At 42.5% G+C, this 17903-nt stretch overlaps 1 protein-coding gene and 1 long non-coding RNA gene across 9 annotated transcripts in view; one reads left to right on the forward strand and one right to left on the reverse strand.

Moving 5' to 3' along the window:
• The window catches only part of LOC145431882 (uncharacterized), a 97113-nt gene extending 81498 nt beyond the window's left edge, over positions 1-15615 (reverse strand). For 5 of the 8 annotated variants that reach the window (XR_013912199.1, XR_013912202.1, XR_013912200.1 and 2 more), the window contains exon 1: positions 4055-4193. Coding sequence is in view for 3 of the 8 variants with exons in the window: in XM_080308195.1 (XP_080164321.1) it covers positions 15355-15483 (129 nt within the window). In the remaining 5 variants the exon portion in view is untranslated. Of the gene's footprint in view, positions 1-4054; positions 4194-15354 lie in introns of those variants that run through there. The other 3 variants (XM_080308195.1, XM_080308188.1, XM_080308193.1) reach the window with 1 other exon arrangement.
• Positions 4431-16109, forward strand: LOC113007971 (uncharacterized). Its single transcript, XR_003269969.2, has 3 exons — positions 4431-4569; positions 5054-5276; positions 15545-16109. It is a non-coding gene; the product is annotated as an uncharacterized LOC113007971 (long non-coding RNA).
• The last annotated feature ends 1794 nt before the right edge of the window (positions 16110-17903 follow it).

Consider the following 17903-nt stretch of genomic DNA (forward strand, 5'->3'; position numbering starts at 1 on the left):
ACGCCATGTTCTAGGAGGTTAATAGATAGAAATGTGTCAGAAACACTGCATAAATTTAAAAAAGACAAATAAATGCAAGTGTTTGCACTTTTAAAAGGGATAAATATTTCCCCCCTCACATGCACACACATAAGAAAATATCGACAAATTAAATCAAGCGGAAACCAAATTTGCCTCCAAAATGTTTTTTGGTAAATCAAGTCCATTAAAGAAACAATGAGGATTTATTGTTAAACTTTTAAGTGCATAAAATGAAGTTGCTTAGAGAATGGTTTCAATGGTTTTCAAATACCACATTTATTCCTCTTGTTTGTTTACAATGCTGACAAAAGAGGGAAATATGTGTAAAATTAGACAAACAAATGATTACAAGCATATAATTAGACACACTAAAACTCTACAGCTTTAGCTAATGTGATCCTATAAGCAGCAGTATTGACATTTGTTTGAGTTTTCTGTGCTTTAGCCTTATTGAAAGCATTTTTAATATTAAAAAAAGTAGGTTTAATTAGAATTTCAGTTTTATCTTCCACTTCAGTGTGAAATTTGATTTGTATCTGTTTCATACATACAGGCCCCTGTTCTGTGCCCACATATGGTCCCCTCAGCCCCGCACAAGGCTTGGAGAGGTTATAAAAACTGAAGGGGTGATTAAAAACCAGGAATAATGGCCTCCACAAAACTAGGAATGCGTTTAACTGGTACAATTGTTCCAAATCAGGTTGCCATTAATATCAGAAATGATTCTGCAGATCTTGAGAGGGGGATTTTACGGGGATTTTTAACTTGATTTTTAAAGAAACTGGCCCTGGGAAAAATGAAAGCATAGGCAGAATGTACTGTAGGTACATGATTTATGGCTGAGGATGACCTGGAAGGATTTAGGTTGGGTATATCTAGAACTGTGCTGACCTACCCACCAGTTCTGCATTGTTGAAGTTTGGTGGATCCTCCTAAATCCAGGATTAGGAAAGTCAAATATACAAACACCTTCACCCCTCCTCTTTTTCTCACATACAGACATACCAAGAAGAGGGAGAGGTTGAAAGCGTTAGCATTGGCTCCTGCCTGCCTGCTAAGCATGCCCAAACCCAAACCCCATCACTTTCCTCATTACTTGAGCTTCATGGCTTTTTAGGGCTCTGTGCTTTATCTGGGATTTCACATTTCCCTGACTGCCACTTGACATGGCTCAACCAGTTGCCAGCAATCAAGTAGCAGAGGGCAGCAGCGGCACCGGCTGAGTCTTCAGGCTGCACCTTGATTTGAGAATTGCACATCACAGCCACTGGCCTTGCTAAGCTTCGGTAATTATTGGCCACACATGCCATCTTCCCACCAACTCTATTTCTACCCCACTCCATAGACTGACCTGACATAATGGGTGAAGGGGAGAGGGGCTGCATGTAGAGAGATAGGGATAGTCATGGGTCATGGGTGGATTGCATGGTGTTGATGTGTGCTTTAAAAGCCAAAAAGTGTTTGACAGAGCTGGAGAAAGAAGTGATAACACGTTCTGCAAATCATCCATACTGCCAATCTCAGAATGTTCTATATGGATCATCCCCTTATGTGTTAAAGCATGTCAGTGCCCTTGTCTATTTGCTTGCACCCACAGTACACATTGTGTGTGTGTGTGTGTGTGTGTGTGTGTGTGTGTGTGTGTGTGTGTGTGTGTGTGTGTGTGTGTGTGTGTGTGTGTGTGTGTGTGTGTGTGTGTGTCTGTGCCTAATTGAGAGGTAAGCAAAAAAGTTGCCTTTAAAGTTTCCAATAAATATCCTGCCAGTAATGTCAAACACCTGCCCGTAAAGCCCAGAGGAATGCTAAATGAAACCAAGTTGCAGAGCCTGTCTCCTGTCTGGGGTCTCAAGTCAAGACAGCAGGATTTGTAATGGCTGTAACCAGGATTATTGAGTTCAAGCAGAACAGCCAGGAAGCAAGAAAAAACATAGCATGGTCAGCACCACTGCTTTTCCTCCCTCTAACAGCCAGTACAATGAGTTGTGTGTCCCACTAACAGTAGAGATGGATTCCAGATTATTCCTCAACTTAGTCACCCTCTTGGCATCAAAACATAACAAAACAGCCATAAACTGTTTGTTTTTTTAAAACCACTATTATAAGAGCCAAACGATCCAACCTTCTCAGGGACTGCTGTATAATACTAGTGGACACAAATGTGATTAGACAAGAAGTGATCTTTTTTGTGAAAGTGTGAGCCAGATAAAGTGAGACAGATGATTACTGCAACTCAAAACATGACCCACTGACCTCCCCACCCCAGTGTCGCACACCAGTAACCATCTCATGCACACACACATGCAGTCTGACCACATACAAAAATGCATGCGCTAATGCACACACATCTACAAATATTCAGTATCATGGAAGGAAGAGGCTCTTGGTGAGAGCATGTGACCCTAGAAGCCAAATGATGCTGTCATTTGGCCTCATCTCTGGTTTTGATTGCCTAAACTCCTGACGCCTTCCTCCCGCTGCACCTGTCGAACGCCAATAGACCCCCTGCCCAGACCTTTTCACCACTGAGAATATATGGCCGTGCTCCTGGGTCCAGCCTGGCTAATTACCACTGGCCTCAAATCGCCCCCAAATGCCACAGTAGGGTAGGGTTTTTAGCTGCTGTTGCCACCCTGAGGCTCAGCACAGCAGTCCTCCCTGTTATTTGGTGCCTCTCTATTCCTCAACGTGTTCCAGATAAGGCTGACCACGCAAAGGCATTTATTTCCAGAGTAACAGGCTGTCCCATTCAAGCCAGAGATTAAGCACTGCTGTCTACACGCAACCATGAATAATGAAGCTATCATTCCAGACAGGCAGGCAAAAGCAGTGTGAGTTATATACACCAGTAATCTCAGATGCTACTGCACACAAGTGCCCAATGTATGAAATAGCAGCACCACTGTGCAGTTCATAAATTATTTTAAAATGCACAAGTGTGGTTAAGATCTATTTTTGATTTAGTGTCTTAATCATAAGACTAATACAGCTGAAGCATGAATTATATATATAATGCATATTGTACATTTTTTTAAATGTACAATATGTAGATAACATCTCGCAGTATGAACTTTTACCTGGCAGGAGCAGTAAAAGAAATAATAATAAATTTATTACATTTAAATTTGTGTCTGCATAACATAATAAATAATCGGCACTTGTAGATCTGTACAGGTGCACTTTATGGGCTTTATTTTATCAAAACTAAGTTATGAAGCGTAGTAATGTGAGCTTTCTGGTGTTCATTTTTTATTTGTTAGTCTGTTTGTTAGAATGGATTTGGATTTTCCCTGGGAATATTAAATGTTAACATATTAAAGCTTTAAATTGTTACTAACTGAAAGGGAGAATATACAAATAATGAGTTATTTTAATTTTCCCCTACAATTTACTTTTCTCAACTTCCAAGCATATCTTCCCCATCTTCAACTGGAGGGATATAATCCCGGAAACGGTTTCGAAACAACAGTAGGTAGGCTGTACCTGACGCGAGGCTGGATAATAGCAGACACCACGTGACTGCAGTACTTGCAGTCTGGACGCACGACAGGGTCTGTCAGAGCCTCCCTGGTGAGGACGACATACACACACGCAGGACGGATAAAAATAGACGCCATTTATGTGTTGAGAAGCCGCTTGAAAAGCTATGTGCTACGCGTCCAACTTGTTAAACTTAATATGTGCCGTTTGTTTTTATTACTTTTAACGCTGTCAGTCATGTTTTTTTTAACAATCTGCACAGTTTAGTGTATCAAAATGTGCAAAAGCGCACCGAAAGCCTCGCACGGATTTCACTGCTCTCCTCCACTTGAATTCATAACAGGTTTTTTTTTTCCTCTTCTATCGCGGTACACATCTCAACCCTCCTCTCAAAGGAGCGACACCGACAAAATCCCTTAATTCAACACACAGTGAAGACTTATCGCCCGTTATGCGCTGCGTCACCGGCTTTAGACAGGGGCAAAGTATGGCACCATATCTGAACTTGCATGAATGAAAGTGACGGCATAAAGCACTCAGTCAGCAGGCGACTCACTCAGCCTCCGGTGTCTGTCTCGCCTGTGTGGCGCTCTCCTGCATCCCTCAGTGAGCATCACTCTCTGTGGAGCCGGTGCGAGGCATCCTCCCTTACAAACACCGGTCCTGGACATCCTAGACAGCCCGTCCTGCGACATATTTTTACTTTGGACCCGTTGATGTCACTTCCTGCTTGGGCAAATGCCTGTGCAAATAAACCCAGGGATGTGAAGGGGTGCTCGGGGAGCCATTTTTTGAGGTCACGCAGCAGACAAGTTCACAAGGTCATGCAGTAGCGACATGTCCCAAAGCCGACAACAAGCTCGTTACTCTTTAAAATGACAACTATCATCCCATCTGGCTCATTCGAACTGTGCCCTATAGTTTTACATAACCAGCCACATCCACATCATCCTACCCCCCTGCGATACGCCGGCAAGGTTCATTTCCTGGTACGCTGTGCGCATTTACGGCCACGATTATGCAATGAAGGCGGCATCATCACTCTTTCACAAATGCTATACAACGCAGCTGGTAAGAAAATGTTTCAGGATATACAGGACTGCGAAAGCTACAGTATTGCACCAATTTGTGGGACACCTGTTGATAAAATAATATCATCCAATTGAAAAAGCAAAGCTCAGACAGCTAAATACAGTTTTACCTTTTTTAGTTTGTCTTAAAAGGAGGTAGCTGACAAACTACGACTTTTGTTACACATTTCTATATTTAATATTTAAATCCAGCAATCCTTTAAGACAGCTTGGAAGAAGAATAATGAGGTTGCACAATTTAATATAAGTACCTATACTGGTCTGTGATTAGTCAATGTGATGTGGCAGAAGCTGGTCTTCGTTCTTTCCACACCCAGGTCTCTTTTCTTTACCTTTGAACCTAGGCCTGGCAGCCCATTTCTGATCTACACAGGGTCTCCTTTTACCCCAATCCCCTTGTAGGCCCCAGTGATAGACGGGCATCGATGTGCCAATACTTCACTGTATTTCAATATCCTGCTCAGGAAAAGGAATTCAAGGGGTTGAGCGAAGTTCAGAGTAACAGCGTGGTGCCTAAAGCTCACAACCTGTCCCCAGCCTCGTGCCGAGAACCTGAGATCCAAACATTCAGCTGAGAAAATTCTTGAGACCAGGTCCTGTATGTGTCAACAAAACAGCCCCTGCTGCCACCATCCAGACTGAGAGACGGGAGCAAAGACGAGCAAACGACAGCAGATCCAACAGCCTGTGAGTGAAACTTTCCAGAACCAAAATTATTATTTATTTTACTCAACAACAAGTAGTCTGTCTGGGTGTTTACACCAGTGTCTATCTCAGAACCTGAACCCTCAGGCAAGTATTTGTTAAACATGAGGTTTTACTGTCTCAGTCACAACTACAGCTTAACTCCATATCTCTTTTCTAACTTTGGCCCGACAAAAAGTCCTGGCACACTCCAACTCCTTTATAAAATCCTAAAAAATTGAATGTTCTTTTAAATTTTAATCCATTTTTCTATAGGCTACTGTACCAATATTCTGGAAAAAATACATATTGATGTATAACAAATACTGGAATAATGAAGATGTGTTTGACTTTGTTGTTTGGATTTGTTATATTTATATACCATGGCAATTCAAACAAACAGGATTATGTACATTTTATCAATGTGGTGAGTAAGGTGGGCACATATCCAGTATGTGTAGGACTGTGTGAATGCACTGAGCCTGTGCCCAAATATAAATGCATGTGTTTAGTGTAGTATTTTGCGATAGGATGACGTGCTCATGTGGTTCTGTTGTCTGTGTGCGATTGGTTGGATCAGTCAGAGGACTGTGGCAGGCACGAAAGAGGCAGCGAAGCAGGCAGTGCGACCTAGTGGTGGAAGAGGGGTGTGTGGTGGAAGAGGGGTGTGCACTATGAATCACACCGATACACTAAAAAATATGCACATTATTTATCTTGTTAATAAATCCACACGAGCGTGCTAACACATACAGTCAACCCAACATGCCTTTGTTAATTCACTGTATAGCAATTTATCTCCTTGAAACACATGCTGATAAACTCTAACCCATGTATTTGATCTAATGTCCCAAATACCTAATGTAGTGTTCCAAGTTTTAAAATAACATAATTCCCCACCAACCACCCACATATGTAACGTAACGCTCTCTAACCAGGTTTGTACCAGTGTTTTCTATCAGCCCATGCTTCCCTTCTATCCCCTCCACCTTACACCCCCTGCTTTTACTTCCGTTCTCCCATTGCTAAATCTGCTCTTGAACCAAATGGCACGAGTGGTAACTTCAAAGCCAGAACTACCTACATCCCCTTTCCCTGCTATGGAATATTTGAAAATGAAAAAAAAATAGACCATCTGGCATAGCAGTGGTGTCTGACTTTTCCCATATCAACCAAGTGACACTTAACCAGGCTGTGTTTTGAGATGATCGGCCTAGGATCGCAATTTAACCCCCCCCCCCCCCCCCCCCCCCCCCAACCTCCCCAAATCCACAAAAGCATTAAAGATTACCCACTATCCAGATGTGTTTTAGTAGAGATTGAGGGGACAGAAGGAGGAGCTTTAAAAAAGAGGGGGTTATGTAGACATGGGTGGGTGGAGTTAGTAACCAATTCGGGAAAAAAAGGGGAATACAGCATAGACAAGTGAAGTCCCAAAAAGCAGGGTTTAGCAGGGGCCTAGTTCTACTGGAGCTGCGGCCCATTTTGTCTTGAAGGGGATTAATAATGAATTAAAGCACTCCCACCCCCCTTCTAAAAAGATATTCATGCATGTTAATGCATCCATTATTTATAGTGCGCATAGAGGCTGGCTAGTGGTGGCCACATGCAAGTGGGAGGGATGTAAAGATGAAATGAGGAGGTGGGGGTCTCTTCCCCCTGAATGAAGCACTGAGGCTCTGGAAGCAACATCCAGCCATTGTGGCTGGGCTGGGGCTGGGTGGAGATGGCATGGGGAGTGGATATGGAAAAGTAGGAGGAGGTGGGGGATGTGGGGGCCTTGCTGCCAGACAGGCAGCTCGTGCATGGGGCCGCCAAGTGTTGTGGGGGAAGGGGTGGATTAAACAAATAAATACATGATAAGGAATAATCATGCCAGGGAGGCAGGGCGTGATAGAGACAAAGAGGCTAAGAGGGGCAAAGCGGGGGTGTTAGTTCAGTCAGACAGGATTTGTTGTCTGGACTGACCCATTCTTGATCACAAACCTACGTGAGATAACTTTTTTAGATGCTCTTTTAATTGGACTATTTCATTCGATGACTCATACCAATTATGCTTTCGCCAAGGAGCTAACAAAGTCTGTTTGATCTGAAATAAACTACATAGATCTGAGTAACTCAGTGCATAACATTAGGTATGACTGGTTGATAATTCAATAAAGCATTACAGAAGTTGACACGGCCAAAGCAAAGATGAGAAATAGACATGTAAAAGAGAGGAAAAGGCAAGAAGATGTGAACGTGAGAGATCGAGGAAGAAAGATGAGTAAGAAGAGGCTAAACCTTTTTTACGTAGCGAAGCAGTGCAGAAAGGAGCAGGGCAAGGAGGATGATAAGATAAGGCAAAAGCACGAGTCAGATGAGCTTTCTACCCTGCTGATCCCCATATTAGCATAGATACAGAGTCATAAGCATGGCAGGGAGCTTTTGCTGTGGAGGTGACATCAGGGCCATGACACCCAAACTCATCTCCATAGATATCACTGGGGCCATGCAGGTTAATCAAACATAAGGCTTATCTAGGCGTCTGTAGTGCGTGAAAATCTGCCAACGAGCTGCCACCTTAAATTTCAGTAATCCTTGTAAGTAACTAATTCTTAATACTGTTTCGCTTGTCGACAAAATGAAGAAATGAAGCACGGCTTAGAAAATTTGCCCTTTCTGTGTGTTTGTTTTGGGAAAATGTTTGCTTCCAGAAACTGCTTCTTCTACAGAAAAAAAAATACTTAGAGATCACTGTTCATGCCATTTCTACGTGTATGCAAACACCAAACTGCTCTGGGGATATGGTGACATGTAGGCTAAGAGGTCATCAGTGTGGCTTGGCAACACCTGTTTCAACGGGATTTTCCTCTCGTTTCGAAAAGCTGGCCTGGTGTTACACGCATGGCACGTGAGTGGCACAAATCCTCCACTACAATGGAGTATTAAACAGTTATGCCATCATAATGGATAAAAATATTGTTGCATGAACTGTATGATTCAGGAACAAAGCAGGTAACAGTGAGACATTCATTAATGGCAGACATGCCACATGTTTCTCAACAAGTAGCACCAGAGGCAAGACCTCCCAGAAGGGACAATCTGCATTGTGCAAACATTGCAACCTTTGTTCCCCCAACAAACACAAGGTGAGGCACTAAAGTGTTTTTAATACGAAAACCTCAACCACACACAGGAAAATCCATAAACATTGGAATGATGTCAAAACAACATTGTGGGGTTTGACGGTTTTAATTTTCCACTGCTCAAAGTAAAAATGGCTCCTGCAACATTTCCTGCACCCCGGTGATTTTTATGACAAATACAACAGCAGCTTAATTATACATGCGACCACCACCATAAAAGCAGAACCATTAACTACCATCTTGTTAACACAGAGGACCTGCCTTGAAAGTGCTAGAGTCGCATTTTGAAATCTTTTCACTCAGCGCCTGTCTGCAATGTCAGATTTTCACTATTTAGCAAAAACAGAAAGAACGTGGCAGTACATGCAAGCCCTACACATGAGACATCTGCTTTAATTGAACTAGACATTAAAAATAATTGTGACGACCTGTTCTTGATGTGTTGGCTAAAATATAATAAAGGAAACATGTCCAAGTCAGTCAAGTAACATCTAGGCACAGATATTTTCACTGACTTTAAGTTGCAGTGTGCAGCTGCGTTGATGTAGGAAGAAACCTGGCTTCTGATGTTCCTGACCCAGCTCAGTGTGTCCACGGAGAAAGCTTTGCAGTCTCCAAATAAGAGTGAACTTCCAACCTTTTCCTGAAGAGGCTTTGGTTAAGTTTCAAAGGCTTCCTGGTTTTACTTTACTAGCCAAACATACCCCAGCTGTACACAAAGTGGTCACTCTCAGTGAGACCCTATGGAGGCAGAGGGAGATCAGACACCCCTTGACGTAACCAAACATCTCTGTTAAAAGCAATGTGAACAGAGGGTTTGCCATTGATGTTATTGCTTGCTTAAACGGGTCAGTCTTCACTCATGGCAAGTGTGACATTACAGACGGTAATATCATACTTGTGAGCAATGCTTCAAGCCTACAGGTCCCAACAAAGAGAATTCGTTGTTTGTCGCTGTCATGAAATAGATCAGCCATCTTAATATTTCATACTCTGCCTATCCTTAAGATGTCCATATGGACTTCATAGAATATGTCAGTCTCTTGAGTGATAGAATGGAAAACCTACAAAGCACATCTCTGAAGGCAATCCCATCAAGCAGCATTCACTTCGAGATGTATAGCCCTATGTTAGGCAAATGAGCTGAGAAATGGTGAGCTACTGAATCCATTATTTCTCATTCTGTATGTATTGTCTTAAAGCCTGCCTAATGTCCCCAAAATGCCTTTAAAGACATGTTAAGAGAAAAGAGCTCTCTGCCTTGGAATGAGGTAACTTAATTATCATAGCAACTGCCAGTACTCTTTAACATGTCAATGGTACTTGGCTTGCATGCATAATTTTGCTGTGTTATTGTGGTGGCCTCTGTGTTGCTCACTGACAAAAAACCCAAACCACAGGCACGGGGGCCTATTGTCATGGATGCATCCATCTGGATCAAGGCCATTAGAGGATATTTGCACTTCCTCTGTGGAACCTGGCTCTTTTTGACATGCAGCAGAAGGACCAGGCTTCACCCACCAGTGCAGGGCCAATTGAGGTGTAGATTGACCAGAGGGACAGTGAAGAAGGGCAGCCAGCAGGGCAGCACTCCTGTCAAGCTCAGTGATGGACACCCACATGGCAGCTGGTAGTTGGCCTGGGGTTTCTGAGGTCCTATAGCAACTGATGGGACATGACGAGGCAGGCTTCCTGGTTTCATTCCTTTGTCCCTTGGGATGTTGGAATGTGTATCAGAATGTCAGAGGATCTTGGCTTCAGCACACTTTTGGTGTCAGCTGCCTACCAATGCCCCACACTTACCCTGACATGTATTAACAAGTAATTCAGGTAGCTGTTTCATACAAAAATACAATGCCTTTTAAAAATAATGGTAACTTTCTCTGTTTTTCTTCAACCCAATTACATGAATAAAACATTAGCATATATAGCCTATGAATACTGCAAACACTGCTTGAATTGAAATAACGGACCAAGTGATCTGAACCAAAAAGTGCATAAATTGGGCCCTTTGAAGTGATAGAAATATGCTGATCTAGATCTATTGTGGTTAACACCACAGCATTCACAAAGGCCTTTGAATGCTTCTTTATACGTGTATATGCAGAGTGTGTATGCGTGTACTCGTATGCCCAGGTGGGAGAGAAGGCTAATGGTAGATGCAAAGATCACTATACACATCTGGAAAAACAGCTCTCAGAGATATATCAAATAGAACCAATTCATCTCCAACATATAAACACGTTAGCTGTCAATCTACATCTCCCCACATGTAACCTATATGCTTGTTGCGACATACGTAGCCTTTGAGCTGTGTTGGAATGCTGACAGCCCACAGATATGAATCTTGATTTGATTAAAAGGTAAGAGTTGGGGTCTAAATGCTGGAACCAATATCAGTTCGGGCGGGTGGGCAAGGTAACTGTTGCAAAGGAGGTGAGGTGGAGAGGAAGGGGGAAAGTGTGATTGTTGGGGGGGTTACCTGTGGCCTTGGCTCCAACTGGGAGTAATTTGGAACAGACTGCTCCCAGTGTGTTCATTAGGTTGTGATTGGGCTGAACGCAGGTGGGGAGGGCTGCCCAGCCTGACGCTGAATAGTCTTGATTGTGCCCAGCATAAAACGCCATCTGTTTCAATGAGGCAATGAAGGAGAGAGAGAGAGAGAGAGATTGAAGCAAGACGAAGGAGGAGGGAGCTACCGGTGAAAAGTCGTGTTTTGTGATGTCTCGAAAATTTTGTGTACTAACAACGGGACAAAAACATATAGAATAAAAATATAAAGCTGCACTGTCCATTGTTTCGTCTTAAATCGAACACAGAAATGACTTTCCATGTACAAAAATATAATTCAGTCCATAATGTAAATTAATGGGTGGGCACAAGAAAATATTTACATGTGACCAAACTTTGTGCAAAAACTGCAAAGTGGTCAAATGTAATCAGTCCATTTTGAGTCTGAATGGCAGGCCTCATTTTCACCAGGCTATGAGCGGATGGCTGATGAGACAAGGGGATTGGAGATAGGGCCGCAGTTTATTTATGGGCCGCCTGCTTCAAAGCCAGAATGTTTTTGGTTAATCCCATGCTCATACCAAAAGCAGACATACAAATGTTAATCTGGGAGTTTACATGCAAATTTGGGCTGTCTACTTTGCTGCAGACACAACATTACCCAAAATCACATTCCTCGGTCTCATGTAAGAAGGAGGTAAAAACACCGACAAAATATATTTTTACTCAGACAGCCTCGCTTTCGGTTGCTTATTTTTTTTCTCTCGTTGCAAGGCCTTGGAAAGAAAAAAAGAAGAGAGCAGAAGAGAAGAAGGCCACTCTTTGCTGCTCGACTTTTGAAGCGTCTTTATCGGGCTTGGCAGCGTAGTCTTGCGTGTCCAAGCCTCGTCGTGCTTTTCATCCTTTGTGCTGTCCAAGGTGTGTCCAATGCACTGTTGCTTTGTGTGGAGAGGGAGACGACACATCACATTCTGTCTTCTGTCCCAAGCTGGGGGATGGGGAGATTGTGGGGTGGGGTGTACAACAGAGGGGGCACAAAAAGCAAACTTATAGAAGGCCGGAGCGCTTCAAAGCCGCGATGCACAAAGGCTTATAAAGCGTTACTTCATGCAGAGTTGTGCCAGATGTAATTGCGGGGTTCCTGGAGATAAAGAATCACATGCAATTCTTAGCCCCACCCCTGATACTTATGAAAGAGCTGTGGCTAAGAAGCTTCAGCTGCACGAACAGAAAAGTTTGTTTCACTTTGGTGCACAATAAATAATTAACAGTTATTTTATAGGTTTCAGGATGAATTTGCTGTCTTGAAAACAGTAACAGTGCACATCAAGCTTTACAGATGCAGGAAGATGGGCTGAGCCCATTATAAATAGGGAGGGGTGAAAACTACACTGAGTGACAAGCGAGTTCCCTCCCCTTTTTCACTCTGCCCTCATCTTCGTAGTATAGGCTCTTTCAAGTCTGCCTGACTCCTTTCTACAGAAAATTATGTTGATTCATTGTTAATAAGCCCAGAGGTTGCCAGTGTGAGCACAGTGCGTGGCAAATATAGGTAGACTGTAGTTTTCCAGATCAACCTGACTAGTCCTCATCTGTTTCCTGTGGCCTCCTGCTGAGATGGGACTGGTGTCGAGTGTGCATTGTTAAATATGTTCCCGGGCAAAAATGCTGCCACTGTCAGGTACATTTGCACAGGCTGCTCCTTATGTGTGTGCGTGTGCGCGCGTGCGCTCACGCACGACAGTGCAGGTGGGTATGTGCATGTGTGATGCTGACAGTGAACAGTGATGGGTGTGGAGGAAAGGGTGGTGCAGTCACTTTAGACTTGAGATGCCATTCCCACAGGAGGGACACGCCCCGGTGTTTTCCAAGACAGAGACGAAGGCAAACATGAAGCAGATCCATCTTTGCATCTTAAAGGTTTCACAAATACTTCTATAGCCAGAGAACAGTAACTTTTTGTTATCTCTTCATGTGGGAAGTCTAAAGGCCTCCTGCTAGGAATGTAGAAACTATGGTGTGTGTATCCACAAGGTCAAGGCTTAGATGTCATGCACAAACAAATTTTAAATTTAACAGCTACAATTAAATCAAGTAGTGTCTCATCAAGGTGACATGGTGTGACGACAATAATAGCATGTAAATGTACCTAACCTAACTAATAAAATGAGTTAGCTCAGGAATCGGTGTCTTTGACAGCCTTCTTTCGTCACGTTATGGATCAGAGCTCAAGTTTACTTTATATCTTACCGTAAAAAGGGCCAGTGCAGGTTCTATACCAGCCCAATTACAATGGCTGTTCACGACAGAAAGAAATCTTGCCCATGATTAGTGTGGAAATAAGGTATCTTATGAATAACCAAGTAATATTAAATGCCTCCTAGAAGAGCAAGGGCATTAAAACCCGATGCAATACTTCTTTGCATATCAATAAACTGACATTAGTATTTAAAAAAAATGTTAAAGTGCTGGACTAAAAGAACAAACATTTTTCAAAGCCAGCATAAATTAAATACAGGGCATCGTCTTCAAGTTTTAAAAAGTGTCAACAATCTGTATAGTAAATAAACAGTTGCAGGCAAGCAAAGGCAAATGCTGCATGCAAATGCTAAAATTTGCAGCACTCTTTTTGTGACTCATCACTAAAATACGTGTCCAAACTTTTGGATTAGCTAGAAGCTAACCTGTAACTCTTCACATGTAGGCACCATTCTCAGGTCATAGAACAAAGCACAAGGGTCAGCAAGGAGATGTCAAAGATCATGGTAACCCAAGGGTACCTTGAGTCTCATCCCAAAACCTCTAGCATTTTTCAAAGCCCTCCTGCAGCCCAGGCCCTCATCAGCGCGTGCCCCCAATGGCCTTGTGCACATATGCACTACCTCTCTGGTGGGTGAAGGGGGGGCCTGAGTGCATCACCTGCAGCCCCCATTACGTGACGGAACAGGCTTGGCCTACTCAAAACAAACCTGAGACCCAGTAGGGGGGGTGGTAATGATGCAGGGGGCACTAACAGGTACAGGGAGCAGATTTTATTTTCTCCATATTTCACAAAAGCCTTTCTCAAATTCTTGTTGGGCTCACAGACTATATAGACAAGGTTTCACCCCGTGAGATATAATTACTCATGACCCACATGGCTCTGTGAGAGTGGTATATATACGTTTAAGTTTGCACTGAGGTATAGAGTGAGCGTCCCTATTTAATTTTTAACTACAGACAGACAGCAACATAGAATAAAGCAAATATTTTACCATCACCTGCTTAGAAAAAACAAGGACAACGAAGGACAATCATTTAAACGAGGGCAATAGTACTTGCACTAATCTTGGATTCATTTGTGAACACGTGAAAGTGTTCATTGGGTCTTGATCAAGAGATGTGGTTAAAACCACTGATGCAGCAAATCTAGACTCACCCCCCCCCCCCCCCATCCCCTTGTCTGCTCAATCAACCATCAATAAAATCTCTCCTCTTCACTACTGCTGACAATTAGAACACGAGCCAATCCCTAACCTACATAGGGAAAGAGGCCCCATAACCCAATCTTACATTAAACCGACTCAGGGAAATGAAGGTGTTCTAGCTCTCAGCAGATTATACTATAGCTGAGATGAAGGGCTGAAAAAGAACGAGTGTAGTTCAGTCAAACTAGCTAAACGGGTGAGAATTAAGATGTTGTAGCGTGGGATGAGGCAGTTATGCATACATAACATGTTGAGGCTGGGACCCCCTACTGGGGAGAGGCACGACAAAGCCTCTCTAACAGCAATACCTCTGGGACAGCTAATGATTAATTAGCTTGTGTCATTAAGTGAGGCAAATGTCACCCGAGCTTCCTGGGGAAGCTGTCACACCATGTGTAGGCTACTCACAAGTTTCCCCCTCAGGTGCCGGTGGAGGGGAGTTGGGGGGGGGTAAGTGCACTGTAACTAGTCAAATCCTGACATCTAGTGGTCAAATATAAAACTTTGCCAATTTCCAACAGCAGTAAGAACTAGATTTAGGCAGAAACTTTTTTTTCTTTAATTTAATTTATTATCAAAATATGTTACAAAAAAATATATTCCTTTTGCCCAACATTCCCAACAATTACCTACAACAAAAGTGTTATCCAGATTTGACTTTGGGAATGCTCTCTGATCGCTGATCCTTGATCGCTAAATTAGCTGAGATGACCTCTGACCTTTAAGTGTCATTCACCTCACTGGCCATGTCACTGACCTCAAAGTTGAGGAGCTGACCATTTTTCACACCTAAGTTTTAAGGAGGCAAGAGCTGGCACATGGGCGAGGGTCAGAGTGGCAGGCAAGCTTGGCATCGCAACATTTTAAAAACATCTATCTTATAATTCTATTACAGTTTGCTCAGTCAAAAAAAAACAATGACATAAAATCCTAAGCGATCCCAAACATGAAAGTAAAAAGGAAAATTTTTCTTACCAAACAGCCGAGGACCAAGCCAGGTTTGATGACTTTCCTTGCAGTTTGGAACAAATCCGGACAAACGATCGCCAAAGTAATAGTTCTAATTAGCCAATGTGCTTCCTTTAATAATATTATTTTCTCCATCAGCTACAGCGGGTTTTCCCAGCACACATGTTCACACTTTACTTCTTTTTCTCCACTGCAGGAGCAGTTATTCTGAGCCTTGGAGGTCAGCACTGAATTCTGGCCTGCTGTAAGACCAGACCAAGATGAAGTGAGAAGGCCCCTCTCTTCAACAGGGAGTGGCAGCGCAACGTGGAAAGGCTTAACACACACACACACACACACACACCTCATGTCTGTTTATTCACATCGGCAAAGCACGTGCAGACACATGTGCGTGTGCGCACACACAAACACACACGCACACAATCTGCCTCACCCTCACATAGACATGCGCATACAAAAGCACACCTGTCAGGGCCTTTCCACTGTGTGAGCAAAAGCAAAGAAGTCCGGCCCCCCCTACGTCTCTCTGTATGTGGTATCCCATGTCTGTTATATTAAAGCAAATCTATTCAGTTCCCACTTTCTTATCTGAAATAATGGCATGAGCAATTTTCACATTTAAGTAAGCAAGGACACATGCAGTCTCTCTCTTCCACTCTCTCACTTAATGAATGGAATCAGATCTGGGCCCCCGTGGCTGCGGTCTAATCTGCCTTTGAAGATTTCTACAATTTACAGAAATAAATAATTACATACCACTGAACAGTTGTTTGGTTTGGGTTTTTTGTTGTTGTCGTTTTGTTTGCTTTTTGTAAATAGGATATATACACCTATCTACTTTTACATTTACTAGTCCACAAGTGCGTTCGATTTCTATGTTATTGGCCAGAGCCAAAAAGGGCCCAGGACATTGCCAGGAGCCTCCCAATTGTGCCAGTCAACTGGTGTGTGACGTCCATTTGAAGGAGGAATCTGTCAAATAGAGTGATTGAATTAAAGTGCACTTTGGTCCGGAGTGCTCTCTCTTTGCCACTTTCCACCATAACATGTCTTGTCCTAAAATAATTAGATTGAGGCTTTGGGTAATGGAGTGGCCGGATCCTCAGTGGTCAAAAGAAGGAATGGTGGCGCATTGAATAGAAGCCTCCAATCTTAAAAAACACTTTATTTCTTTACACTTGAGGTTTGTTGTCTTTTGTGACTATTATCCCCATTCACCAATTGCTTTCATGCAGCTGTGCCCCTCTTAAAAAGTCTTTGTGCAGGCACCATGAATACAGGGAATGTGTCCATGGCAGGTAGCCCTTATTGCAAGTTAATCTCTTGAAAGAGCCTCATACAAGTACTTTTAAATTCTCCCCTAGCCACAGAGGGCTCATCATCAATCGAGCACTTCTCCCCTTTGTAGGGTTGATGAGTGTGGTGCGTGGCTGGTGACAATGGCTGCCAAGTGTGGCAAAGTAATCACCTTCTGGGGAAAACACTAGTAATTACTTCTAAACTGTTTGGGCTTCAGAGACAACTGATATTGTGCAATAAAATGAAAAGGTCCCTTTAGAGAGCAGTGCTGTGATGGTCGATCTCAATATGTTTGTCATCTATTTGTTTACAGACATTTTTCTTTTCAGTTTCCTCACTGCAACCGTCCTTTTTATCCTATATGCATTTGTCTTCATGTGGTTTAGTTTATGTGCTGGACAAACACCATAACCACATTCTCCATGCATACTCACAAGACACTTTACATTATATAAGTTTATATAAGTTTCTTAGTTTCAGACAATTAAACAAGTCAAATACAGCTTCCATTCCTAAAGAGTATTTTAATTAAGCTCCTACATTCAGCCACACCTGTATTCATCCTTTAGGCTGTTAATAAGAGGCTATAATTATTTCTGAGCCTTTCTAATGAGATAACATCTTTTTGTGGATCCTTATTTAGTACAGTTATTAGGTGTAATGATGTTTAGCCATAATTTTCCTCAGGGTTTCCTCTGAGGTGAGAACTTACTGATCAATTGTGACTTTATAAGTTACAAGTATGAATTGTTAGTTGTTGCTCTCACAAACTAGATAGAATTAAGTCAAGATTACTATGATTAAGACGCTAAAATGAAATTATTTGAATCTGAAAAAGCAAGAAAGGCGCTCTGACACCAGTTTTCTTTGTAACGTCTTTAATATCAAATATCAAAACTGAGTTTACACTGTATACATTTTTTATGTGCACGGATTAATAATAAATGCAGACAAGAAAATTCCAGAGCGCAAGACTCCTTCGACTTACCTCTGCTGCACCATAAGCTCATCTTGTCTGCTTGACACACGTGTGTGGGGTCTGAGGGGAAAGGCAAGCAAAGCTTTCAGTTTTACTAGAATAAGATATGAGTTAGACTTTTAAACTTTTCTAACCAGAAGTAAAAGCAAATGGCTGCCAGCAGAAAAGAAATATGTAAAACCTTGTATTTTTTTAAATATCGTTCCTGTTTGTGGACATGGAGTGTCCTTTTACTTGGTCCTGCATTACCACTTTGAGCTACTTATAATTTATCTGA

The sequence above is a fragment of the Astatotilapia calliptera genome, chromosome 2 (genome assembly GCF_964374335.1).
Source record: "Astatotilapia calliptera chromosome 2, fAstCal68.1, whole genome shotgun sequence".
In the NCBI taxonomy this organism is placed as follows: domain Eukaryota; kingdom Metazoa; phylum Chordata; class Actinopteri; order Cichliformes; family Cichlidae; genus Astatotilapia; species Astatotilapia calliptera.